At 61.6% G+C, this 24,692-nt stretch overlaps 2 protein-coding genes across 3 annotated transcripts; both read left to right on the top strand.

Moving 5' to 3' along the window:
* The first annotated feature begins 1,702 nt into the window (after window positions 1–1,702).
* Window positions 1,703–14,402, top strand: DMAC2 (distal membrane arm assembly component 2). Its single transcript, XM_075016225.1, has 6 exons — window positions 1,703–1,769; window positions 4,215–4,372; window positions 6,865–6,945; window positions 7,044–7,183; window positions 12,358–12,520; window positions 13,577–14,402. Exons 1-6 carry the CDS (start codon window positions 1,752–1,754, stop codon window positions 13,728–13,730), a joined length of 714 nt encoding a protein of 237 aa, XP_074872326.1. The 5' UTR covers window positions 1,703–1,751; the 3' UTR covers window positions 13,731–14,402.
* Window positions 14,403–17,129: 2,727 nt separating this feature from the next.
* B3GNT8 (UDP-GlcNAc:betaGal beta-1,3-N-acetylglucosaminyltransferase 8) lies at window positions 17,130–24,636 on the top strand. 2 transcript variants are annotated; one of them, XM_075016223.1, is made up of 3 exons: window positions 17,130–17,288; window positions 21,874–21,951; window positions 22,791–24,636. In XM_075016223.1, exon 3 carries the CDS (start codon window positions 22,812–22,814, stop codon window positions 24,024–24,026), a length of 1,215 nt encoding a protein of 404 aa, XP_074872324.1. In that variant the 5' UTR covers window positions 17,130–17,288; window positions 21,874–21,951; window positions 22,791–22,811; the 3' UTR covers window positions 24,027–24,636. The 2 variants fall into 2 exon arrangements, with proteins under 2 accessions (XP_074872324.1, XP_074872323.1); XM_075016222.1 differs by lacking the exon at window positions 21,874–21,951.
* Window positions 24,637–24,692: the final 56 nt, after the last annotated feature.

The raw sequence follows: 24,692 nt of genomic DNA, 5'->3' as shown, positions 1-24,692 counted from the left end.
GAGAGAATCAGGGGCTGCCCAGCAGATCGGCGGAGCGCCCGCAGCCTCCCGTGGCCGGCAGTGTGTGGCCATTGCCGGTGCGCATCCACACAGGTACATAACAACAGTTATTCTGCACACGAATGGAAAACAATAGCAGGAACCCTGTGTGTATGCGTGTGTGGCCTGTCTCTCGGATCCTCCGGGTTCCCGTATCCTGTGCAGGTAGGTCATGCGCTTTCGTCCCCCAGCAGGGATGTCCCTGTCCCTAAAGGAGGGGCCTGAGTGCTGGCTGTGACTCCCTGGGGCTGGCTGGGCCGGAGTGTGACGGTGCAGGCTGGTGCTTGCGTGCCATGGTTGGGGGAGCTTTGGCGAGAGGCGCTCCTGCTTTCTGTAAGCCCCACTCCTCAGGAGGCCAGGATCAGGGCTCAAGGCCTTTGACTTTCTCCCTGAACCCTGTGGGAGGCATCGGGTTGGAGTGAGACTGAGAGCTGGCCTAGCTCCAAGGCACAGCCAAGCTAAAGAGCCCTGGGGAAGTGAATGCACAAAGCAAGGGGCCCTGGATGGATCGGAGCACTGGCTGCGCTCACACCCCGATGGAGTGAGCTCCTCCCCCCCCAAATCCAGGCTGCAGCTCTCTGCATTATCTCCACAGAGGAGCCTGCTCTGGTCTGGGTCTTGCTGTCCTCCTGCCTCCCAGACTCACCGCACCATGCGGCCTGGCAGGCTGAGCTCCTCGTGTCCTGCTGCAGAGCCTTCCCCAGCATCAGCCTAATGAGCAGTCCCTGCTAACCGACTGAAGGGGGCTGTGTGTGCGGGATACACACAGTGTCCTCTGCGGCCTTCTAGCTCGCGCCCCTCTCACTGCACCCCTCAACCGAGTTCCTGTGTGTTAGCACCAGGAGCCCTGCAGCACTCCCACTAATTCTGTCCACCCGTGGGTGGAATAATTTTGTTTCATGCACCGAGGGAAGCGGGAGGTGCACCACCAGTAGGAACACAGGCTGCTGGCTGCAGCTGCTCCGCTAATCGGCTGGGCGGCGTTTGAATCATTCCCGGGCGGCCGCCCAAGCGTTCAGCTTCCCGGGAACGCTGGAGCCCTCCACCTCCAGCATCGCGGAGCCGGTTGTGGGTCTGCCCCCAGCCAGCCTGGTGCACACCCGACGGTGCAGGAGCTTCCAGGGCCGTCTTGGGGCGGCTGGTGCCCCGGAGACGCTCCCACGGATCAGACGTCAGGAAGGGGCACAGGTCGGCCTGCAGGGACACGTCTCTCTCCCAGGACACCCAAGTATGGGCCGGGAAGTCGCGATTTTGAGACCAGGGTTCCCAGGGCATGTCGGGGGGGGGCCCTGGCACTACTCGCCCCACATGAAGCACGGTCCGTCGTGAGACTGGGAGGGGACGGCCCCGGCAGGTGTGGGGCAGGGAGAGAGGGACGGGCCGGGCTCGCAGTGGCGGGACAGGGGAGGGGTCCCACGGGGAGGTCACAAATAAGGTCTGCGAACGTGAGTGGCGGGCGGGCAGGGAGGGGGTCGCAGGGCCCTGCGCAGCGGGGAGTGCGGGGCGGGCGGGGGTCGATGGCCCAGATGCAGGGCACCGACCCTCCGTCTGGGCGGGGCTGCGGGGAAACTGAGGCACGGGGCGGCGCAGCAGACCCGGGCCCCGCCCACGAGTCCGGGCTCGCAGCCCGCACACGCCGGGCGCAGGGAGGCGCACGAGGCGGGGCTCAGCCAGGAAGGGGGCGGAGCCTGTACTCACGTGACTGAGCCAAGATGGCGGCGCCCACGGCGGTAGGTGACTTGCGGGGTCCGCGCGCCCCTTCCCGTAGAGCCCCCGCCGGCAGCGCGAGGGGCCAGATCCCGCCCCGCCCCTGCGGCCCGCTCCACCGGCCCTGGGTTCTGCCGCCCCGCAGCGCCCCCTGCTGTGCGCCCTCCCGGTGACGCCCCCTCCACAGCGCCCCCCGCTGTGCGCCCCCCCCGTAACGCCCCATCCACAGCGCCCCCTGCTGTGCGCCCCCTCCTTGTAACACCCCCTCCACAGCACCCCCTCCTGTTCCCCCTGCCCTGTAATGCCCCATCCACAGCGCCCTCTGCTGTGCGCCCCCGCCCTGTAACGCCCCCTGCTGTTGCCCCCACCCTGTAATGCCCCATCCACAGCGCCCCCGCTGTGCACTCCCCGTAATGCCCCATCCACAGCGCGCCCTGCTGTGCGCCCCCTCCTTGTAACGCCCCCTCCACAGCTCCCCCTGCTGTGCCCCCCCGCCCTGTAACGCCCCATCCACAGCACCCCATGCTGTTCCCCCTGCCCTGTAATGCCCCATCCACAGCGCCCCCTGCTGTGCACCCCCGCCCTGTAATGTTCCCTCCACAGCGCTCCCTGCTGTGCACCCCCGCCCTGTAACACCCCATCCACAGCGCCCCCTGCTGTTCCCCCTGCCCTGTAATGCTCCCTCCACAGCGCCTTGGGCTGCTGCAGAGGTCACCTGCTCCCCAAGCTCCTGGCCGGCTCCACTCACCCGACTCTGCTGCCTGAGCGCATCCCTGGTCCTAGTGCCACACACCCTGTGCCGGCCGTTCCCTGCCTTGGCCAGCCCCTCCTGCCCTCTTGGGCTGTGGCTCTACCGGGTCTGGACCGTCCTGGGGCTGTTTCTGCAGGGCCCCTGGGGCAAGTGTTGCGGGGCTGAGCCTGCCTGGCTGTGCTGAGGCACCCCCAGCGTCACTGCACTGTTCGTGTGGAGTTCCCTGCTGTCGGCCATGAGGCGGCTCATATCCCTGCCATGGAGCAGGGGGTGACCCCTGCCTTGGGTCTGGGGAGCAGCCGAACGCCGCGTCAGCCCCCTGGGAGCACAGCACAGGCCTGTGGTCCTGGGTCCTCCGAGGGCAGCCCAGTGTCCAGGTTCTCTAGCGCAGGCCGGCAGCTTTCAGGTGCATGAGCCTCACTGGCAGAGCCAGGCCTTGGGAATGTGAACCCGGTGCTGGCAGCCAGCTGGTGCCTCCTGGAGCCGGCTGTCTGCTGGGCTGTGTCACTGTCAGCTCCCTCTCTGGTCACTGTCCCACCCGGAGCTATTGAGAGCCGGACTGGGACTTTGACGAGACCCTCCCGATATTTTGGGGCAGATTTCACCTTGACACAGCAGCTGTGCTCCAGCCCAGAGCTGGCTGCATTCCTGGGCAGGAGACGTGCCTCTGGCCGCTGGGGCCGAGCTGCACGCTGGTGGCCTTTGCTAGGGAGGCCAGAGCTGGGTCCGTTTGATACAGGCGCTGGCTGTGAGTTGAGAACCGCTGGGAAGGAAGGGGAAGCCAAGGACAGTGGCCAGTAGGTATCACTGGATCTCTACCGCTCAGGGTGTCCCCCATTGGACGTAGCGCATGGCCAACCTGCCACTCCACAACTGGTCATCCAGCTGGGCATGGGATTGAGGTTTTCAACTCCCACGTTCCTTATTAGCCTCTTTATACACAGGGGAAACTGAGTCATGAAGTAGGCAGATGAGAGCAGGGAAAGAAACCCAGGAGTCCTGCATCCTCGTCCCCCTCCCCCTGCTTTAACCATTAGCCACACTCCCCTCCCAGAGCTGGAGCTAGAACCCAGGAGTCCTGGCTGCCACCCCCAGTAAGGGTGGTAAATAGTGACACAGAGGTCACTGTGTTAGTCTGTATTCTATCAAAACCAAAGAGCAGTCCAGTAGCACTTTAAAGCCTCACAGAATAATTTATTAGGTGATGAGCTTTCGTGGGAGAGACAGATGGAAGCAGTGAGTGTGTCCCACAACAGCTCATCACCTAATAAATTATTGTGTTAGTCTCTAAGGATGGTAAAGGAGAGGCTGCTCCCAGCCTGGGGGTGGAGGGCTCCTGGCCATGGGCTGAGCTGTCTGTGGCCGTGAGCTCATGGGCAGGCATCTGAAGCGTGAGGGTCAGTTTCCCACCTGCCTGGTGCGAGCGCACAGGATGCAGCAGCGTAAATCACCCACACGCCAGTGCTGGGATTCGCAGAGGGAACCCTGTGTGGCCACCACCTGCTGCCGTGCTGGGCTGCAGGCTGAGGCTCTCGCCGCCTGGGAGCGGAGCGGCTGCATTTAACCTCAGACCCTCCCGGGGGCGGGCGCGGGGGCGCCTCAGGGCCGGCATTAACCGGGGAGGCTCCGTATTGCTGTGATTGCGGTGACAGACCCCCAGGCCTTGAGTCTGACTGAATACCCCACCCGTTCACACCACGAACCGGGCGTCTTGCAGCTCCGGTGCTTCACCCGCCGGCTGTACGGCAGCACTGCCGCCTTGGAGCCACAGAACAGTCGCCTCCTCCGGTACCTCTGTAGCCGGTTCTATGATGTCGAGTACCTCGTGAGCTGGAGCGCCAAGCTCCGGGAGAGAAACCTGCGGCGGAAGAACGCGTACGTACCTCCGTCACCGCTGCACCCGAACCGAGGGGGCTGGAGAGGGGCTAGAACTCCAGCCGGCTACTGACTTCTTGGAGAGAGGAATCTCTGCGCCCTTACCCGTGCAGCTGGGTCTGGAAGCTCTGGGGGTCCCCAGGCCCTGCCCCCCAGCAGGCAGACGGACTCTCCCTTGGCAGGAGAACAGGGGGTTCCGGGGCGACAGGGACCTAGTGTAGAACGGACTTGGCAGCACAGGGACCAGAGGCGTCAGTACAATCCAGCTGGGGGAGAGGGGCCCAGAGGGGTCCCTGAGCCGGGCCCTGGCCCCTTCCTCCCTCTGCAGCCAGCCCAGACTGCCCCATTCCACAGCCCAGTTCCAAATCAAACCAACCAGGCTCCTGCTCCCACCTGTGTCGTCCCCCCGGGAAGAAAGGGCTCCGTGGTTGCCCAGGTTACAAAGGCCACGGAGGGCCATTGTGTATGTGGAAGAAGTCACCAACTATGCACTGGTGCTGTGCCTAGGGAAACTGAGGCACACAGCTGGGGTTACTACAGGACAGTGGGAAACACCTGTGACCTATGCAGGGGAATCAAACCCTCACGCCCTGCGGCCTCGCGCGTGAATTTCCCAGCATGACGGAAATGCTGGAAAATGGGAAGTTTCAAATCTTTCATCTGGACCTTTATTTTTTTGCTTAAAAGAACTGAAGTCAAAAGATCAGACCTGAATGAAAGCGTCTCTGCAGTAATGCAGTTCCACGGCGCCGGGCCACCTTTCTGGGTTCCATCTGGCAGCTCACGAGTGTTTGGGAGATTTTACCCTTTTGTCCCGATTCCACATGGGGAAAAAGTTCAAGTTCTTGAAAACTTACCCAGGTGCTGAAAGCTGCTCCCGCCGGGCTCTGCTCATGGAAGACCTGGTCCTTCTGTGCCCCTGGCCTGAGTGGAGCTCCGAGCTCATAGGCCCAGCTGTCAGGGCTGGCTCGTGGTAGTCGGGGTCACAAGCCAGGACTTGGTCAGGCCGGGTTAGGAGACCAGGGGGTCAGAGGCAGGAGGCAAAGCCGAGGTTGGGGATTACATGTCAGGGCACCGGAGCGGAGCTGGGTCGGGCAGCTGGGTGAGGGGAGGGTTGGCGTGAGGCTGCTTTTATGTGCCTTGTGGGCCTGAGTTCGAGACGTGTGAGGCAGGGGCAGGGCAGCTGCTTTGCCTGCCCCAGGGAGCAGGAGCTTTTCCCAGCTGGTGGTGGGGTCGGTGGGATCTCTGGGTCTCCATCTGATTCCCAGCAGCTCACAGGAGTCATTAAGTTGCCCTGGTCCCGACAGCAAGAGAGAGAACCTGATGTGGTGTCACAGACTCCCAGGTCGTGCCCACACTTGGTCCGGCACCATCCCTGGGGGGTCCCCCTTCAGTGCCGCTGCCCCTTCTCGGGGGGTCCACTCTCTGCTGGAGTTAGCTCCTCTGCCCCTGCGACCTTCACCACAGACATCTCTGTTGTGGCCCTGCAGGGGTGCCCTCGCTCTGGGCCCCCAGTGGGGCCATCGCTCCCAGAGGGAATTGTGCAGCCCTGGTCTCCAGCCTGCAGCGACTCTTGGCCGACATAACACAGGAGGTTTGTTGATGCTGAACTCAGCGTGGGAACTCTCCAGGCCTCTCTAGCACAGCACCTCTGTGCCCCCTCCAGCCAGGGCTCCCCATCTGCTCCTGCTGACCCCTCCTTCCAGCCCAGCCTCCCACAGGCCCCCTCAGCAGCTCTTTCGCTGTGCTCTGTCGAGATACTGGGGTCGCCCGGGCCCCGCTCTTCTCCGCCTCTCCTGTCAAGCATCCTTTGTTCCCCTGGCTGGACCCCGCTGGGCAGGTCACGGGGCCTCTCTTCTCCACCCATTGTCCTGCCACTGGCCGACTGGCTGTGTTACCCCAGCACAGTCTGCTGACCTGCCTCCAGGGTCTCTGCTCTCGAGGCCACTAGCCAGGGTTCTGTGCTGGTCCTCTCCCCTCGTTACAGCGGGAACCCCCAGGGACACTGTGTGTGACTCCTCCCAGCACCCCCAGTCCCACCTGGCTGCTGGGATTTCCTTCTCCAGTGGTTTTTATCTTCGGGCTGGTTAGTAGAGTCCGACCCTTGCTGTTAGTTGTGGGATTACTGTAATACGTGAAGCCCCAGTCCGTGCTCAGGGTCCCTTTGTGCCAGGCACTGCACAAACACAGACCCAGCAGCTCTCTGTGCTCCAGCCACTGGAAAGGCCCGCTTCCGGCTGCGCCCTGCAAGCTGAGCAGCTAAGTGAGCCAAAGGCCTGGGCTGCCATCAGGTCTCCTTACCCTCTCCGCCACTGACGCACCAGGGCCTCCATGGCATTCTCTCCCCACGCACGCCTGCTGGCCTATGGTGTCTGTCACGTAGCTGGGTCCGTGTCTGTACAGCACCAAGCGCGCCGGGCAGCCTGAGGTTAAATCGTGGTATGCTAGGTGCGTGTTGAAAACTGTGCTGACCATTCACCCCCTTTGGCCAGGTACTGTGGATATATCAAGAAACTCTACGGCGACGACATCGCGGCGGCTTACTTTGTCCTGTCCAGAGGAGGTGGTGTCAGGTACGCTGCCTGGCCAGGGACTCCCAGGCACGTCCCGCTTCCCGCCGCTGGGCTGGGGTTGCGCTGCGGTTTTCCTAATGCTGGGCTTCTCCGTCCAGGTTTCAGGGGCAGGAGAACTGGTTCCGGGCAGACCGGCGTGGGAAGTACAGCACCGATTTCCTAGAGCTCCGCAACGTCCCTGTGGTGGCTGTTGACCTCGCCGGCTCCATAGTGAATTACAACGGGCTGGATAACCTCGGTGAGTGACAGGTGTACTGCCACCAAGCACGTTGGTGGGGGAACCGGAGGGGGTGTCTTTGGCTCGCCTGGAGGCCTGACAAAGCTCAGAAATGCTTGGTCTCTCAAGAATGGCTTTTATTATGGAGTAAGCAGTGTGGCCTAGTGGATAGAGCCCTCACCTGGGACTCAGGAAACCTGGGTTCTGTTCCCAGCTGTTGTCAACTTTGTGCCTCAGTTTCCCCACCTGTAAAAGGCGGGTGCTGAGCTCTCAGGCTGTTGGTTTCCCTCTGTTTGAGCTCTTGGACATCCCCAGCAGTTTTCCATGGAGCGAAGGTGTCTCATGCCACATACTGTTAGCCTGTGGATCTCGCTGCCGAGGGAGCTCATGGGCCCAGCTAGATGAGTACATTTGGGAGAGAGTTACACAGGTACCAGGTGTGCTTTGCTGCTCCGACAACGGGAGGGGTAAGTCGTGATGGGAAGTTCAACCCTGCTGTGCCCTAAGCTAAGCGAGAGACGGGGGTGCGGCGCAGCCATCCGGCTCTGTGGGGAGCAGATTTTCAGTAACAGGCTCTCCGGTCAGCTGAGGAAGGTCCAAGCCCAGGCAGCCGTTGGGTGTTGAAACCTGACTGGGCCTCTGAGCGAGTGAGTTTTTCCAGGGCGGGGTTAGAATCGTAGAATCCCAGGGCTGGGAGGGACCTCAGGAGGTCATCTAGTCCAGCCCCTGCTTCAAGCAGGATCAACCCCCACTAAATCATCCCAGCCAGGGCTTTGTCAGGCCAGGACTTAAACACCTCTAGGATGGAGATCCCAGCACCTCTCTCGGTAACACATCCCAGTGCTTCACCACCCGCCTGGGGAAATAGCTTATCCTCATATCCAGCCTGCACCTCCCCCTCTGTAACTTCAGCCCATTGCTCCTTGTCCTGCCGTCTGACACCAAGTTCTCCAGCGCTGGTGGATTTGTCTGACAGCTGTGCTGGTGGTGGGCCGGCCCCTGGCTCACGTGCTGGCTCATAGTCCCTCTCCCCTCTCAGCAGCATCCTTTGTGAGCTGCGGAAATACACTTTTGGCCTTTGTCTTCCTGCGGTGTTTAATATTTTATAACTCGCCCCTGGCCGGGAGCCCGTCCGTAATGTAGCGCCTCCTGCCAGGGCTCACAGTGGGCCAGGTGAAGCCAAGGCAGCTGGAGGCTGAGGGTCTGGGGGAAAGCTCATGCTGGGGGCTCACTAGGCAGAGAAACTCTCTCTCCAGGGAAGTGGCTGTGACCTTCTTGCCAGAGTCAGAGCCCTGGAGATCAGCCAGGGGAGAGGAGGCCTTTTCTCACTCGTGTCTCTGAGGCCCTGGTGCATCTGGCTGAGAAATCTCCTGCCCTTGCAGCTTGCGCAGTTCCCTGGTCCCCAGAGGCACTGTGTGTGATCAGACGCCATTGCACAGGCTGGCGAGCCCCAACCTGACCCGTTGGCATTGTGACATCTTGCTTGTGAGTTGTTGGTGGACGGGGCTGGGCCTGTTCTTGCCTGCTCGGACTGGCTTCCCCAGGGCATGGCTCGGGAATCTGTCGGTGCTTTTGCCTTATGGGCGTTGGAGAGGTGTGAGGTCCTGGTTGCGTCTTGTGCAGTGCCAGAGGGCTTGAGTGCCTGGTTCCCGGCAGTGGGGAGCAGCTGCTGTCTCAGGCAATGATTTTCTGGAGCTAATCCATTTGTCTCCATTAGTCTGAGACAAGCCACCACAAAGTGCCGCCCACTGAAACCAGCTCTCTGGCTGCACACGTCTCTCGCTGACGCTTCGGGCCCACTCCTGCGGCAGCCTGGTTCTCACCCGCTCCAGGATTTAAGGAGAGTCTGGTCCAATTGGGTGTTATCCTTAAAGCGCCAGCACCAGGAGTCCTGGGATCGCAGGAGCCCCTCAGAGCACAGCCACGCCACAGAGGAGAAGCCGGGGGGGACCGGCTCAGACTTGCACAGCCGGGTTGAAAACGGCCCAGCACACCTGGAAACCAGGCGCAGGGCTTTGCTCCCAGGAGCAGGGCTGCCACGGGTAAAGTCCTACGCCAGCCTGCCCTCTAGGGGGAGTATTGCCCTGGCGCCCATTGCTGGGGCAGAACCGGGTGGGGTTTGGCCAGTGCTGGGGGCCGCTTGACTCGGGGATGTTTGTCCTGTTGTCTGTGGTTATTTCCATCACGGCTTGAGCCAGGGAGGCCGCCCCCTCCCTTAGGCTAATGTGTCCCCCCGATTCCTAGGCCTTGCTGCAGGTCTGGTTTGTGCAGCCAGCTCGGGTCTGTCTCTGGCTTTCCGGGTGGGTTTTCTGCACCCCTTGGCTCTCGCTGTCCTGTGGAGCCACTGGGCTTGACTCCCAGTGGTCCAGCGGGGCAGCATCTCGGCCGGCTCTGTGCTGCTGGAAGGTGCTGGGGGATCAGGCACGTCTCTGTGCCCCCAGCCCAGCATAGGAGGAGGCCTGTCTGTACCTCTGTCTGCTTCTCTGGTTGGATCTTGCGGCCCCGGGGTCGGAGCTGCCGTTCGGCTTTTCGACTCGTGTGATGAGGCCCGGAGGGACGCGGGGTTTACGGTTCTTCCTGTTCATGGAGAACGTTGCGGTTTGCTGTCCAGTGCTTGGAGGTTTGGAAATGGCTCGAAACGGGTCGCCCTTGTGGGAGACGCTGGGAAGAGCAGAGCGGGTGGGACAGGGGTTGCAGGCAATAACGAAGGACTCAGGAGTTGTGGCTTTGGGAACTGTGGGATCTCACCCTCGTGCCCCAGGGTCAAACGGCTCCGGCAGCGTCAGGATGAGCGTCTGTGCAGCTCGGTCGGTCTCCCTGCACCGGGCGAGTCGGGCGCTGTCTGTCCTTTGCTGGTGACACCCAAGTCCCTCCAGTCGGAGCTGTGACCCCTCCCACAGCTCACGTCGCTCCCAAAACCGGTGATCGCCCTGGCGCTTGTATTTCACCCACCACAGGCGGAGACCCCGGCCGGTACTGGCCTTGTGGGGGGAGACCTGGCTGGGCTGATCCCCACTCAGACGCTCTGAGTGTAGAAGGTGGGGCCCACAAGAGACCCCCTGAAACGTCCTGTGTCTTCACAGGCTTCTGCTTCTCGGCTTCCAGGGTCACAGACCCCCCCGTTAAATCCCGGCCGGCGTGTCGCTGCCTCGGGAGGGCACTTGCAAGCAGCAGGGCCAAGTGGAGCTGCCGTGGGATCGCTGCCCTTTGTCAGGCCTGAAGAGACGCAGCCACCCCCGGGGGTGGGACCAACCTCGCCTTAAATAAACGTTAACTGACCAGCGATGCCACAGGGCAGGGAATCACCTCTCCGGGGCTCGTCGGAGGTCGGGGTGGCCGACCTTCCACGGGGGCCATGTGACAACTGAGTACGTGTTCCGGGGGCCAAACCCCAACCCCCCCCCCAGCCCCAACTCCTCCCTGGCTTAACCCCCCTTAGCTCCAAACCATCCCCACCCTCAGGCTTAACCCCTTCCAGCCCCAAACTGCTCCCCCAGCCCCAGACTTAACCCTCCATCCCCAGGCTTAATCCCCCCAGCCCCAAACCACCTCCCATCCCCAGACTTAACCCTACCCCACCCCAAATCACCCCCCCCCCGGCTTAATTTCCCTAGCCCCAAACCGACCCCCTCCCCCAGGCTTGACGTCCCCACCCTCAAACTGCCCCCCAGGCTTAACTTCCCTCAGCTCCAAACCACCCCCACCCTCAGGCTTAACCCCCCCCCAGCCCCAAACCACACCCCCCCCACCCCCAGACTTAACCCTCCATCCCCAGGCTTAACTCCCCACAGCCCCAAACTCCTGCTCCCTTCCCCCACCCGCAGCGCATGGCTCCCTGCCCTGCCGTGCTGCGATCATGGAACCACGTGCAATTGGTTTAACGGCCGGCTCACTCCTGCTGCCCTGCGGCCGTTAAACCAATTCCACTGAGCTCCACGATTTCGGCGCACAGGGCAGGGAGCCAGAGGAGGCAGGAGCAGTGGCCGGAGCCGCAAATGGCTCCTTGAAGAGCCACATGTGGCTCCGCAGCTGCAGGCTGCTGACCCCATGCCCCACACTCTCTGCTGGCTTGGGTAAGCTTGGGCTTCTGGCCCGCAGGCCACGCGCTGGCCTCTCCTGGGACAGAAGTTACAGGGGCAGGCGAATTCAGCCAGGCTGAGCAGTCCCGCACCAAACCCAAAATAAAAAGTAACCTGACAGTGCCTGACTCAACATTTCCCCTCTACTGACCTATCTGTGTGCCCAGGTCATGGTGTGGCCTGGATACTTACTGGAGTCATTGGGCCTGTTCCAGGATAAACATCTCTGTCTCTCTGCTCCAGCTGGACAAAAGAGAGACCCTCCCATCCCCCATCCTTGGCAGGCGCCTGCTTCGGTTCAAAAGGTCCCTCTCCCCCCCTTGGCTCACCTGGCCCCTTGCCTGCAGAGACCCCACACCTGCCAGGTTTAACCCTTCACAGGCATCAAAGAGGGAGCCGAGTTAGTCTGTATCTTCAAAACTGACAAGAAGTCCTGGGGCACCTTATAACTAACAGATTTTGGAGCATCAGCTTTCGTGGGCAAAGCCCTGCTTGACGGATGCAAGAGGCCTTCATTCCTGACATGAGGAGATCGGGGCTCTGCCCCCGCAGCGGGTGTTGAACTACCTGGCTGTGTTGTAGCTCGCAGAGGTTTTTCGGGTGGCTAGCAAGGGCCAGAAGGATCTTTGATGTCTGTGTGGCTAACGGGTGTGTCGAGTTACCTCCCCATCTCCTCGGCCCACACCTGCCGACCTCGGCAGTTTTTCTGCGCCTGGGTGCATAACAGCTTCACGGATACCGAGGCCAGAAGGGCTCACTTAGGCCGACCTCCTGCACGTTAAACCTTCACTCGCTCCTGCCCTAGGTCAGGTATCCACGGCTGGGGAAGGGAAGAGGCCCAGGGTCTCTGTCAAGCCAACTTGATGCTAGCGGTGGGAATTCCTTCCTGACCACAGATCTGGTGATCAGTTAGATCTGGAGCATGTGGGTGAGACCCAGCCAGACTCCTGGGGAAGAATTTCTGCTGTGTCTCCTCCCGGCCATGTGAGGGGATCACCTCTTAGGCCCCGAATCTGGGTGGGTAACGAGACTGGGGCTAGTGGGGGGAGGGGCTGGCTGCCCCGCCCAAGGTCAGGCACCACGGCTCCAGCCCCCTTCCCCTTCCCACACCTGCAGTGCAGCTGAAGGCGCTGACGTCCTTGGACCTGAGCCGCTGCCCCCACGTGGACGACTGGGTCCTGACTCGGCTGCACGTCTTCGCGGACACCCTGGAAGAGCTGTCCTTGGCCGGCTGCCCTCAGGTCACGGACCGGGGGTTGGCGTGTCTGCACCATCTTGAGTGAGTGCGAACGTGGGGCTGGGCTGCCCAGGACGCTCCATGTGGGGGTCAGCGCAGGGGCTTTGGGAGTGGAGGTGGGTGTATTTCCGTCGCCCAGAAGAGGGGGATGTTTAGCCGGTGGATTGTTTTAGGAGGGGAAGGGGGGTCTAGTGGTTAAAGCAGGGAAATGGGGCTGGGTGCCCAGACTCCTGAGTTCTCTCCCCAGCCCTGAGAGGGAAGCGGGCTCCAGTGGTTAGAGCTGTGCCTCAGTTTCCCTCAGTGGGGGAGCAGTGCAGCTGGCTCATTAACCGTGAAGGGCTCTGTGCTGCTCCCATGAGCGCGCTGGGATGAGCCAAGGAATGCTGGGGCCCCACGGCTCCAATGCGCTGCCTCAGAGCTAGCGAGGGGAGCCGTCCCCTCGGCCTGCCGCCGCATGTGAAAACGCCGCCTGGCCTGGCTCCCACACAGCGAGAGCTGCCTTCCACCCCACAGACACCCCGAGGCCGACTTCACCTACAGCACCTCTTGGGGGAAACTGAGGCACAGGCAGGGAGCTGTGAGTAGCTTGAATGGAGCTGGAGAGTAGAACCCAAGCGGCTGGATTGTGGTGGTCCCTGCGGTAACCACTAGGCATGACTCCCCCACCCTCCTGAGGCCAGAGGAACTGGCCTGGGTGTTTAAAGCACTGGTGTCCCGGAGGAATTCAAAGATCCTCACACTTGTGGGTGTCGTCCGTTTTATATTCGCCCCCTTATATCATCCAAAACTTTCTCGCTCCCGACTCCCCCACTAAATGCCCTTCCCCGGAGCCAGGCGCCCCCAGATCCCTTGTTCTCGTGCAGTTCCACGCCAGGCGTTTCTCGGGCGGCGGGGACGTGAGGGGCCTGCCAGGGCTGGAGAGAGGGCCAGGGTGGACAGGAGACCGTCCTGCCTCTGGCCCAGCTCTGGGCGACGAGTCGTTGTCCCGCGGGCCAGGGCCTGGCGCTGCTGCAGCTGAGCTGGGCTCAGGAGCGGCACTGCCTGAGGGGTAAGCTGGGAACGGGCTCCGGGAACCCTCTCTCCTTTCCCTCCCCGCAGGCACCTGCGCCGCCTGGACCTCTCGCACCTGCCTGTGCCCAACGCAGCGCTGATCCAGCTCCTGGTGGAGGATATGCTGCCTCGCTGTGAGGTGGTCGGGCTGGCCCTGGCAGCTGGCACCCAGCCCAGCAGGCTGGGGGCGCCAGTGAGCTGATCCCTGCTCCACACCCAGCTGCTGTGACCCGGACCTGAGAGAGAGGGGCAGGCGGAGACTCTGCTGCCTGTGCTGGCTTGCTAGGGCAGGGGAAGAACACGGCCCGGCCGTCGGCTGGTCTGATTGAAGCCTTTCCTTGTGCTGCTCTGGTGTCTGTTTGCAGGGCCCCGCCAGGGCAGGGAGCGTAGCAACTCTAGGAGAGCCCCTTCGTGCGGATGAAGGGAGTCTCAGGCGGGCGGTGTGGGTACGGCTCAGGTGTGCTGCCGAAATCCCCGGAGCGGGACAGTGTGCAGCGTAGCCGAGCTCTGCTCTGGACCTGGCAGCTGCAAGTGCAGGCAGGCTCTGAGCGAGGATCAGGGGGTGGGTGGGGCCTTTCCTGCTCAGCGCTGCCAGCCACAGAGGTGGGCTGTTGGGCTGGGCCGATCCCTGGCTGGAGCCTGGATCCGCTCTGACGGGGCCGGGAGAAGGGATGTTTTTGCTTTGGGTCAGGAAAGTTCTTGGAGCACAACTCTGCGGTGCATTCCCAGCGTGTCCCAGGTCAGGGAACAACCCCGCCCGGGACCATCTTCACCCTCAGAGAGATGGCCACCAGTGCACAAGTGTGCACGAGGCCGTGTTCCTTCTATGCTGTTACATCCATGTGTGGAATAAATTTTCTTGCATGCACGGAGGCATGTGCAGATGTGCCCCCCCAGGAGAACTACCACCCTGCCTGCGGGCGCTCTGCTCATCACCTGGGGGCACTGCACTCTCTTCTGGGTGGCTGCCCGAGTGCCCCGCTAACCATGGGTCCCAGGGCATGGGGGAGGTCAGAGCTTTTGGAGCTGGGGGCAGAGCCAGACCTCGGAGCCACCCGTCGCTCTGCCAGGGAACCGAAGACAGCGGAGTGGTGTCGGAGCAGAAGCATATCCCAGAGATCTGCCCTGGCTGTGTCTCTCCAGGCACGGGGTTGAGCAGGCTGGCCTCTGTCCCTGCAGCCAGAAAGTTGGGCAGGTTTGAGCTGCAGCCAGATGGGGAGAGGCCTGGCTGTGGCCCTGGAGGGCTGGGCAGGAGCAGAGCCCAGGACGAGCTGGCTGCGGTTTGACTGCGCGGGGGCCAAGCATCGCCTTGTTTGGGAACCGCCTGGAGCGCAGTGTGTGGCAGGACCTCTGTTTCAGGTGCTGGAGTCGGGAAAGCCCAGGCTTCCGTTGTGCCCTGCCTTGGTGGCTTGTGTCCTGTGTGCTTGGCAGGCTGTGGGGCGAGGCGGGGTGTGGGGTGGTCCCATGTGAGCTCTGCCAGCTGGAGCACGGGCACAGTGACTTTGGGGAGTGTGGGATTTCTCCTGTGGGGTGTGGCTGGGCCAGGGAGCGCCAGTCACACGGCCCCAGGGAGATCTGCCGGCAGCTGGGCCTCACCTGGTGCATGCGGGGAGATCTGTGTAATAGGAGGGGGTTTCAGGGCTCAGCTAGAGAAATCAATCCAGGTGCCTTTGCTTAAAATCCGGGCCCCTTACAGCCCCAGGCTGGGATTTCCTTCTCTATGGCAAATCCAACCAGCCCCCACAGCACCTCTGCCAGCCCCACTGGCCAGCCAGAGCCACACAAGCAAACCCCCCGACTTCTCAGCTGCTCCACCAGCCCAGAGCAACGACCCCCAAACTCAGGTGAGAGGCTCTTACGCCTGTTTCACCAACACCGCCCAGGTTCTTCCAGCCCCCAAAGGGCCCAGCTCCAGACCCTGGTCAATATTTACTTGCATCTCACCCAACCAACCACACAACAGCCAGATCCTCAGATCTAATATCTAAGGGTTTATCGATACAAAAGGGAGAACCGGGCTAGAGAGAAGACTGGTTCAAGCGACACTTTGCACCCATCAGCCAGAGCCACTGACGTAGCCAGCGATGTTCTTTGCTGGTTCTTGGGAGGCTCTGAAAGTTCAGTTCAGGTCCTGTAGATTCAGCCATTGGCACGTTGCAGATCTGGCCTGCTGGGGTCCACATGCTGGACATGGACCCTAGGAGGCCAGCAGACCACAGTGCCAAGCTGGACACTGCTAAGTCCACATCACCCTCTGAGGGCCGGGTCCCCCGTCCAGACAGGCGCAACTCCTGGGGGCTGAAGAACTGAGAACGCCCCTGCCAGGGCCCGTCTTACAGCTTTTCATATGCGGCTGGAAAATCTCGCTCTGCTCCGTAGGCCTTGGCCACCCCCTTCCCCGGTGGGGCTCTGCGCCGAGGTTCCATCCGTCGCAGCCCCAGTTGGAAAAGCCACCATCGCGGGCTGGGCGTTGGCCGCCTGGGCCTCTGCTCGGTCTGTTGGCCAGGCTGGGGTGGAGCCCCACCTGCCCCTGCGACCCTCAGCACTGAAGCGTTTTTCACCCAGCTGCAGAGCTGACTGGCTGTGACGTTACCTACGTGCGAGACACGGACGCACATGCAGGTTCGGGGGATCACCAGCTTTTGTGAGACCTCACACGGCTCCCCCAGCCCAGTGTGGGGCCAATAGCCACAGGGGGCGTCTGAAGGGCTCCAGCCCCAATATCAAAGTCCAGCCCTGTGACGGGCTGCTGGCAGCTGGGCCCTGCCTGGCGCGTGCAGCGAGTCGGATGCGCCGGGTCACCGGGCGGTGCGTTTGGCCTCTGGCCAGGCGTGGGTTTGGCTGAGCCTCCCCCCCCAGCTGTGGTGGAGGCGGCCCAGGGCCTGGTCTCTGACTGCGTCCAGGGGAGGGAACCCCTGGGGGCCATCCAGGAGAACAGGCCCAACTCAGGGGGGTCGGGACGGCTGGAGCACGGGGCTGCTGCCCGGCAGGCTGGGACCTGGGAACCGTCTGCTTCTGTGATCCTCCCCCCACAGCAGGGAGTTCCACAAGTCATGTGTGGTGGTGTCGTGAGGGTGTGTGTATGTGCGGTAGTGGGGTGTGTGGGGGGGGTGGACGGTGTGGGGGGTTGTGTGTGTACAGTAGTACACACAGTAGTGGTGTGTATGGGTCTGTGGTGACAGTGGGGTGTGTGTGTGTGTTTGTCTGGTGTGCGTGGTGACGGTGTGTGTGTGTGTGTGGCGGTGGGGGTGTGTGTGGGGGGGGGCGTTGGGGGTTTTGTGTATGTGTGGGGGCGGTTTGTGTGTGTGTGTGTGGCGGTGGCGGTGGGGGTGTGGGGGGGCGTTGGGGGTTTTGTGTATGCGTGGGGGCGGTTTGTGTGTGTGTGTGTGTGTGTGTGTGTGTGTGTGGCAGTGGGGTGTGTGTGGCGGTGTGTGTAGGGGGGCAGTGACGGCGTTGGGGTGACGCCCCCCCCGGCCCCCTCTCGCCGTAACTCCGAGGGCTCCGCCTGCCCCCCCGCGCCGGGCGGGAAGCTGTCGGGGCCCGCGGAGCTGCGGCTCGGGCTCTGGGCAGGAGCCTCCCTGCGGGGCCCGGGGAGCACGTGCCCGGCCGCGCCCCTCCAGTCCCCGTCCCCGCCCCGCCCCGGACTGCGGCGCTGGGCGGTGGCTGCCGGCTGCGGGCCGAGCTCCGGGCTCCCCACCCGCTTCCTCCGCTGCCGCCCGGGGCGCCGCTTCTCCCGGGGCTGCGGCCCCGATCCGCACAGGTAAGGGCACGTTCCACCCCCCGGCCCCCCGCAACGCGCTTGGAAGCCCGCGCCTCGCTCCGTGCCTCAGTTTCCCCGGGGGCCCTGCGCCCCCCGCGCCGCGCATGGCCGCCCCCGGGCTGGTTGTGACCCGCGGGAAGGGGCCAAACGCGAGCCCGGCCCAGCCCAGCCGGGGCTGATCCTATGCGGGGTCCCCGCCCGGCGCTGCGGCGCCTCCCCCAGCCCCGGCCGAGCAGCGGCGGCCGAGGTGAGAGGGGCTGAGCCCCGGGGCCGGGATCGGGGCCGCGGGGAGCTCGCGGGCCGCTGCCCGGCTCGGATCCCACGTGCTGGACAGGGCCTGGCTCCCACCGGCCTCTGGGGGGGGGGAAACTGAGGCCGGGGCTGGACCCCACCCCCCCGCGACCACCGCCCCGCGGCTCTGCCTTGTCCTGCCCCAGGGTCGGGGGGGGGGGGGCTGGTGGTGGTCCCCGAGAGGGCGAAGAGCCCCTCCCCCCCCCCCGCTTGCACCCAGCCCCGCTGCAGGGCCCCTCACTCCCGCCCTGCAGCCCAGGCTACCATGTGGGTGGGTGGCAGGGAGGAAGTCAGAACACTGGCCCGGGTGAAGAGCTCGACCGTGCCCTGCGATGTCCCGGGAGCAGTGGGGTTGGGGGGCTGGTAATTAAGGGAAGGCTCCTGCAGCCAGTAAAACAGGAATGGGGGGCGGGGGGGGGGGTAAACACATGGCCCAGGCCCCCTTCCCCCATGCCTGCCCTGCACAGCGCCTTGCTGCTCCCCACCCACGGCAGTTGGAAGCGCAGGGGGCTGGCTACAGCAGTGGACCCGAGAAAGGCAGTATGGGGGGTGGGGTGGAGGGCTGGGGGGCCACACCCTGCCCAGCAGAGCAGCCTTGGCCCGGCTGACAGGCACTGCAGGCCCCAGGGGCTGGTTCTGCAGCCAGCCTGGGGGCTTAGCAGGCAGGGTAGGGTGGGGCAGGGCAAGATCCCCCTCCCCCCCACCCCACGCAGCTGGTCCTGCCCTGGCAAGTTCAGGCCTTGGCTCTTATGCAGGCCCAGCCCGGCACACAACAGGGGCAGTCAGAGTTGTGTCACTGGCTCCTGTCCCCTGCTCTGTCCCCTAGAAGCAGGGAGGGCTCTCCCTGGGCTTCCGCCTGCTCCAGGTCTTCCCTCTAGGGTACCTGCCGTGGACACTGGGCACCCTGGGCTGTTCCCAGGCTGGCTGTGTGCCTGGTCCCTTTGCCCCTAGAGCAGACCATGGCATTCCCTGAACCACAGCGCCTCGCCCCTCTATACAAATGCAAGGAGTATGGTAATAAGCAGGAAGAACTTGAAATCCTAATGAAGAAACGCAGGTACAATATGATTGATATGACAGAGACTTGGTGGGATAATACACACAATTGGAATATTGGTATAGACAAGTACAACTCACTCAGGAAGCACAGGCAGGGTAGACAGGGAGGAGGCGTTGCCTTATACATCAAAAATGTGCACACATGGACTGAGGTGGAGACGGATGCAGGAGACAGACATGTTGAGAGTCTCTGGGTTAAGTTAAAACAGGTAAAAAACAAGGGTGATGTCATATTAGGGATCTACTACAGACACCTGGCCAGGTAGAGGTGGATGAGGCTTTTTCTAAACAACTAACAAAATTATCCAAACCACAGGACTTGCTGGGGGTGTGGGACTTCAACTATCCTGATGCATGTTATGAAACTAACACAGCGAGGCGTAGAATATCCAGTAAGTTCTTGGACTGCATGGGTGACAATTTTTCATTTCAGAAGCTGGAAAAAGCTACTGGGGGGAGGCAGCTCTCAATCTGATTTGAACAAACAGGGAGGAACTTGCTGAGAATTTGAAAGTGGAAGGAAGCTTGGGAGAAAGTGACCATGAAGTCACAGAAACAGAGTGGTGGCCGTGTTAGTCTGTACTCCAATAAAACAAAGCAGCAGAAATGTAGCACTTCAGAGACTAACAAAATGATTTATCTGGTGCTGAGCTTTCATGGGACAGACCCACTTCATCAGATCCTAGAGTTCATGATTCCAAGCAATAGTGAAAGGGAGAACTGCAAAATAAAGAAAATGGATTTCAGAAAAGCAAATTTTGGTAAACTCCGAGAGCTGCTAGGCGAGGTCCCATGGGAAGCGAGAGAAAAAACAACTGAGGAGAGTTGGCTGTTTTTCAAAGGGCCCAAAAGCAAACTATACCGCTGCATAGGAAAGCTAGAAAGTATGGTTAAAGACTGACTTGGCTTAGCCAGGAGATCTTGCAGGAGCTCAATATCAAAAAGGAGTTATATAAAAAGGGGCAACCAGGACCCATTACAAAGGATATGTATAAGCAAACAGTACATGTATACGGGGCAAGATTAGACAGGCCAGGGCACAAAACAAGCTTAAAACTAGCTAGAGAAATAAAGGGTAACAAGAAGTCATTTTATAAATACATCAGAAGCAAGAGGAAGACCAAGAACAGGGTAGGCCCATTACTCACTGAGGAGGGAGAAACAATATCAGGAAACTAGGAAATGGCAGAGGTGCTTTAAATGACTTCTTTGTTTCGGTCTTCACCAAGAAGGCCGATGCAGAAGTGCCTAACATAATGCATGCTAGTGGGAAGGGGGTAGTTTTAAGGGAGAAAATAAAAAAAGAACAAGTTAAAAATTACTTAGAAAAATTAGATGTCTCCAAGTCGCCAGGGCGTGATGAAATATATCCTAGAGTACTTAAGAAGCTGATAGAGGAGGTTTCTGAGCCTTTAACTATTATTTTTCAAAAGTCCTGGAAGTCAGGAGAGATTCTAGAAGACAGGAAAAGGGCAAACACAGTGCCCATCTATAAAAAGGGAAAAAAGAACAACCCACGAAACTACAGACCAGTCAGTTTAACGTCTGTGCCAGGAAAGATAATGGAACAAATAAATAAGGAATTCATCTGCGAACATCTGGATGAAAATAAGGTGATAGGTAACAGTGTGGATTTGTAAAGAACAAATCATGCCAGACCAATCTGTAGCTTTTTCTGACAGGATGACAAGTCTTGTGGGTAAGGGAGCTTCGGTGGATGTGGTGTACCTAGACTTTAGTGAGGCATTTGACACAGTTTCGCATGATCTTATCAATAAACTAAGCAAATACAACTTAGATGGGGCCACTAGAAGGTGGGAACACAACTGGCTGGATAACTGTTTTCAGAGTAGTTATTAATGGTTCACAGTGACACTGGAAAGATCTGTTGTGGGACCGGTTCTATTCAATATCTTCATCAATGATTTAGATATTGGCATAGAGAGTGCACTTATTAAGTTTGCAGATCATACCAAGCTGGGAGGGGTTGTAAGTGCTTTGAAGGCTAGGGTCAGAATTCAGCATGATCTGGACAAACTGGGGAAATGGTCTGACGTAAACAGGATGAAGTTAACAAGGACAAATGCAAAGTGCTCCACTTAGGAAGGAACAGTCAGCTTCATACATACAGAATGGGAAGCAACTGTTGAGGAAGGAGTGCTGCGGAAAAGGACTTATGGGTCATAGTGGACAATAAACTAAATATGAGTCAACAGTGTGATGCTGTTGCCAGAAAAGCCAAGATGATTCTGTGATGTATTAACAGGAGTGTTGTGAGCAAGACACGAGAGGTCATTCTTCCACTCTACTCTGTGCTGAGTAGGCCTCAACTGGAGTAGTGTGTCCCGTTCTGGGCACCACATTTCCAGAAAGATGTGGAGCAGGTTCAGAGAACAGCAACAAGAACAATGAAAGGCTGAGAGAACACGAGCGAGGAGGGAAGACTGAAAGAACTGGGCTTGTTTAGTTTAGAAAAGAGAAGGCAGAGGGGACATGATAATGGTTTTCAAGTACCTCCAAGAGGGAGAAAAATTGTTCTTCTTGGCCTCTGAAGTTAGGACAAGGAGAAATGGGCTTAAACTGCAGCAAGGGAGGGTTGGGTTGGACATTAGAAAACACCTCCTAACTGTCAGGGTGGTCAAACAGTGGAATAAATTGCCTGGGGAGGTTGTGGAATCTCCATCACTGGAGATATTTAAGAGCAGGTTAGACAGACAGCTATCGGGGATGGTCCAGACAGTGCCTGGTCCTGATGGCAGGGGCTGGACTCAGTGACCTCCCGAGGTCCCTTCCAGTCCTAGTGTTCTGTGGTTCTTTGACTGAGCTCTCTGCCAAAGCAGCTCCCCCAGCACACCGGGGCCCTGCTCCAGGGACACAGGCTGGTCCCACAGCCACTAGGTTGCCTGTGAGCTGAGCGCATGGGCGGCTGCCCAGGAGAGATTCAGGTGCTGCCCGCTGGTTAGCACAGTGCCTACGGCTTGCTTCTGTCAGTGGTGCGTATCCACCCACGCCTCAGCCCCCAGAACAAAGGCTATTCTGCCCTTATAAATGAGGGAGCCCTGACAGCCACCCCAAGCTGCAAGACAGGACCACGTGGTGCCAGTTCTCCAGCCCTGGGACTCCAGCCCTCCCCCACTTGGCACCTGGCCGAGGCCGGCAATGTGAAGCTGCCGGGCAGGACACTCCCAGGAAGGCATCTGCGGCCAGCTGCTCATCCTGGATTGTCTCTTCGCAGGCAGCAGAGCCCCGCTGTCACTCACCAGGGAAATGGCCAACCCAGGCACAGAGGGAGCCCAGCCTTGAGCCACGCAAGGTATCCCCAGGCCTACGGCTGGTCCCCGTCCAGGATTCCTCTCCGAAATCCTGCAAGAGCTCCCACGCGCTGGCTGCCGGCCCGCGAGCTGCCTCTGTCCCCCGCAGGCGGCTACTGCCAGCTCCCCCAGTGGCGGCGAGCAGCAGGACTGCTGAGCCAAGCAAGTGTATCTTATCCTTCCCAGCAGAGCCCCGCAGCTCCCGAGACCTGCCCCCAGCCGCCTGCACTGCCCCACGGTCTGGATCTCTCTCGGGGCATTGGTGCTCCACCCCCAGCCCAGCTGGGGCCACAGTCTCCAGCGCACGGCTCAAAGGGCCGAGACCCAGAGCCATTTGCTCAGCCCATTTCGGCCTAACCCTCCCCATCTGTGGCAGCTCCCTGGGCTGGCACGGCTGCTCCCACCAGTAGCCAGGGGAAGAGCTGCTAGAGCAGCCCTGGCCCCACTATGGCCGGCAAAGCCCTGACCCTGGCCGGGCCCAGGAACAGACCCTTTGGGGGCCACATCAGGAGTGGGCTCCCCACGGTGCTCATGGCCAGCAGGGCAGCACAGGGGGCTGCCGATGCAGCACCAACCTCGCCCGGTGGCATGCTGGGGGGCCACACACGGCAGGGCCAGCGGAGTCCAGGCTCCCCGCAGAGTCCCTGCAGTCTGAGCCAGTGGCTGCGTGGACGGATCCCACGAGGCCTGGGGGCTGAGGCAGGCAGAGGAGCCAGGCCCATGCTCAGCCAAAGCCCCCTTGTCCTATGCCCAGCCTGGGCTCTTGCCAGGCTCCCAAGCCCTGGCCTGGCCCCAGCTGCCGCTCGCCCCCTAACCCAGCTCCCCTCCCCTTGTGCTGCAGGCTGCGGGATGGCTGAGGGCCATGAAGGGGCCCAAGGTGCTGACGGTGGCCCTGGCGCTGCTGACGCTGCTGGCCCTGAAGGCCTATGTGGACTGGAGCGAGGAGCAGCTGGAGCACCCACCTGCCCAGTCCACGCAGCCTGCTGGCCCCAGCCCCAGCACCCCCCCTGCGCTGCTGGGGGATGACCCGGCTGAGCTGCTGCTGCACCTGAACCAGTCCCTGCAGCTGCTGCGGCGCAGCATCCCCGAGGCAGACGCCTACTGGAACCGCCAGCAGCACGGGCTCCTGCGGGCGCTAGAGGGGCGCCCGGCTAACGGCACGTGGGGCTGTGGGGCCGGGCCAGCGGCGGCTGCCCAGATCCGGGACTTTGCCTCCTACCCGGAGCAACACCAGCGCTTCGTGCTGCATGCCGAGTGCCGCGACTTCCCGCTGCTGCTCAACCAGCCGCACAAGTGCGCCAGCCCCCGGCCCTTCCTGCTGCTGGCCATCAAATCCTCCCCCGGCAACTTCGCCGCCCGCCAGGCCGTGCGGGAGACCTGGGGCCAGGAGGGTGAGCCCGGGGGGTGGGCGGTACGCACCCTCTTCCTGCTGGGCACGGCCCGGGGGGAGCACCAGCCCGACCTGCGGCGCCTGGTGGTCCACGAGAGCTGGGCCTTCCAGGACCTGCTGGTGTGGGACTTTGAGGACACCTTCTTCAACCTGACGCTGAAGGACTTCCTCTTCCTGGGCTGGGCGCTGGCGCACTGCCCCCACGCCCGCTTCGTGCTCAAGGGCGACGACGACGTCTTCGTCAACATGCCCCGGGTGCTGGCCTACCTCGCCGGGCTGGACACCGCCCGGGCCCGGCTGCTCTACACGGGGCAGGTGATGGCCAACGCTGCCCCCTTCCGCATGGCCCAGAGCAAGTACTACATCCCCGAGTCCTTCTACGAGGGGCCCTACCCAGCCTACGCCGGCGGCGGCGGCTACCTCTTCTCCGGCCACCTGGTCCGTGCCCTCTTCCTGGCCGCACAGCACCTGGCCTTCTACCCCATCGACGACGTCTACACCGGGCTCTGCTTCCAGGCACTGGGGCTGCAGCCCGAGGCCCATGCCGAGTTCCAGACGTTCGATATCGCCGAGCGGGACCGTGATGACCCTTGTGCCCACCGCCGGTTGTTGCTGGTGCATCGCCGCAGCCCCCAGCAGACCGTGCGGCTCTGGCGGCTGCTGCACGGCCCTCAGCTGGTGTGCTGACAGGCAGCCTGCGCTGGCGTGGGTGGGTACTGCAGAGCCGGCTGGCAAGGGCCAAGTGCCAGTGCCCCAAGAGATCTGCAGAACGCAGGGCAGTGCAGAGCCGGGCTGGGGGGCAGCCTGGGCTCCAGCAGAGCTGGGAAGGGGGGACTGAGCACCAGTGCCCTGAGGGGTGCCCAGCACGTGGGGCAGTGCAGAGCCGGGCTGGGGGGAAGTGGGGGTTCTGGCAGGGCTGAACACAGGCTGTGGGACAGGGCAAGAGGGGACCGTGGGCAGCAAAGACACGAGGGCCCATTAAAGAGTGTGTGGCAGGACTCTGGTCTCACTGTTGGCCACTGAGTGCAGGATGTGGGGGGAGCCCAGGGCAGGGGGCTGGGCCAAGGGGCACCGCTTGGAACTCAGCTCACTGGGGGCAACCCCCCCCCCCCCGACACTCCCTGAGCGAGCCCCTCTGCTGCTGGGTTCCCCTCTGCCCCGCAGCTGCCAACCCTCCTGTGCTGATCCCACAGCTGCTACCTGGTGCCCCCGCAGGCGGGCAGCTGAGTGCCACAGTGGCTGGCTGGAGCTGCTGCGGTCAGGGCTCCTGGCTCGGGGGAAGTCGCCCATACCCCAGTCCCCCACGACCCATCTGCTGCCCCTGGCCAGGAGAGGAGAGATGTGGGGCCAACT

This window comes from Carettochelys insculpta, chromosome 22, assembly GCF_033958435.1.
Source record: "Carettochelys insculpta isolate YL-2023 chromosome 22, ASM3395843v1, whole genome shotgun sequence".
Taxonomy (NCBI): Eukaryota; Metazoa; Chordata; order Testudines; family Carettochelyidae; genus Carettochelys; species Carettochelys insculpta.
Note: the sequence above shows the minus strand (reverse complement) of the source record. Positions and strands in the feature narration are given on the sequence as shown.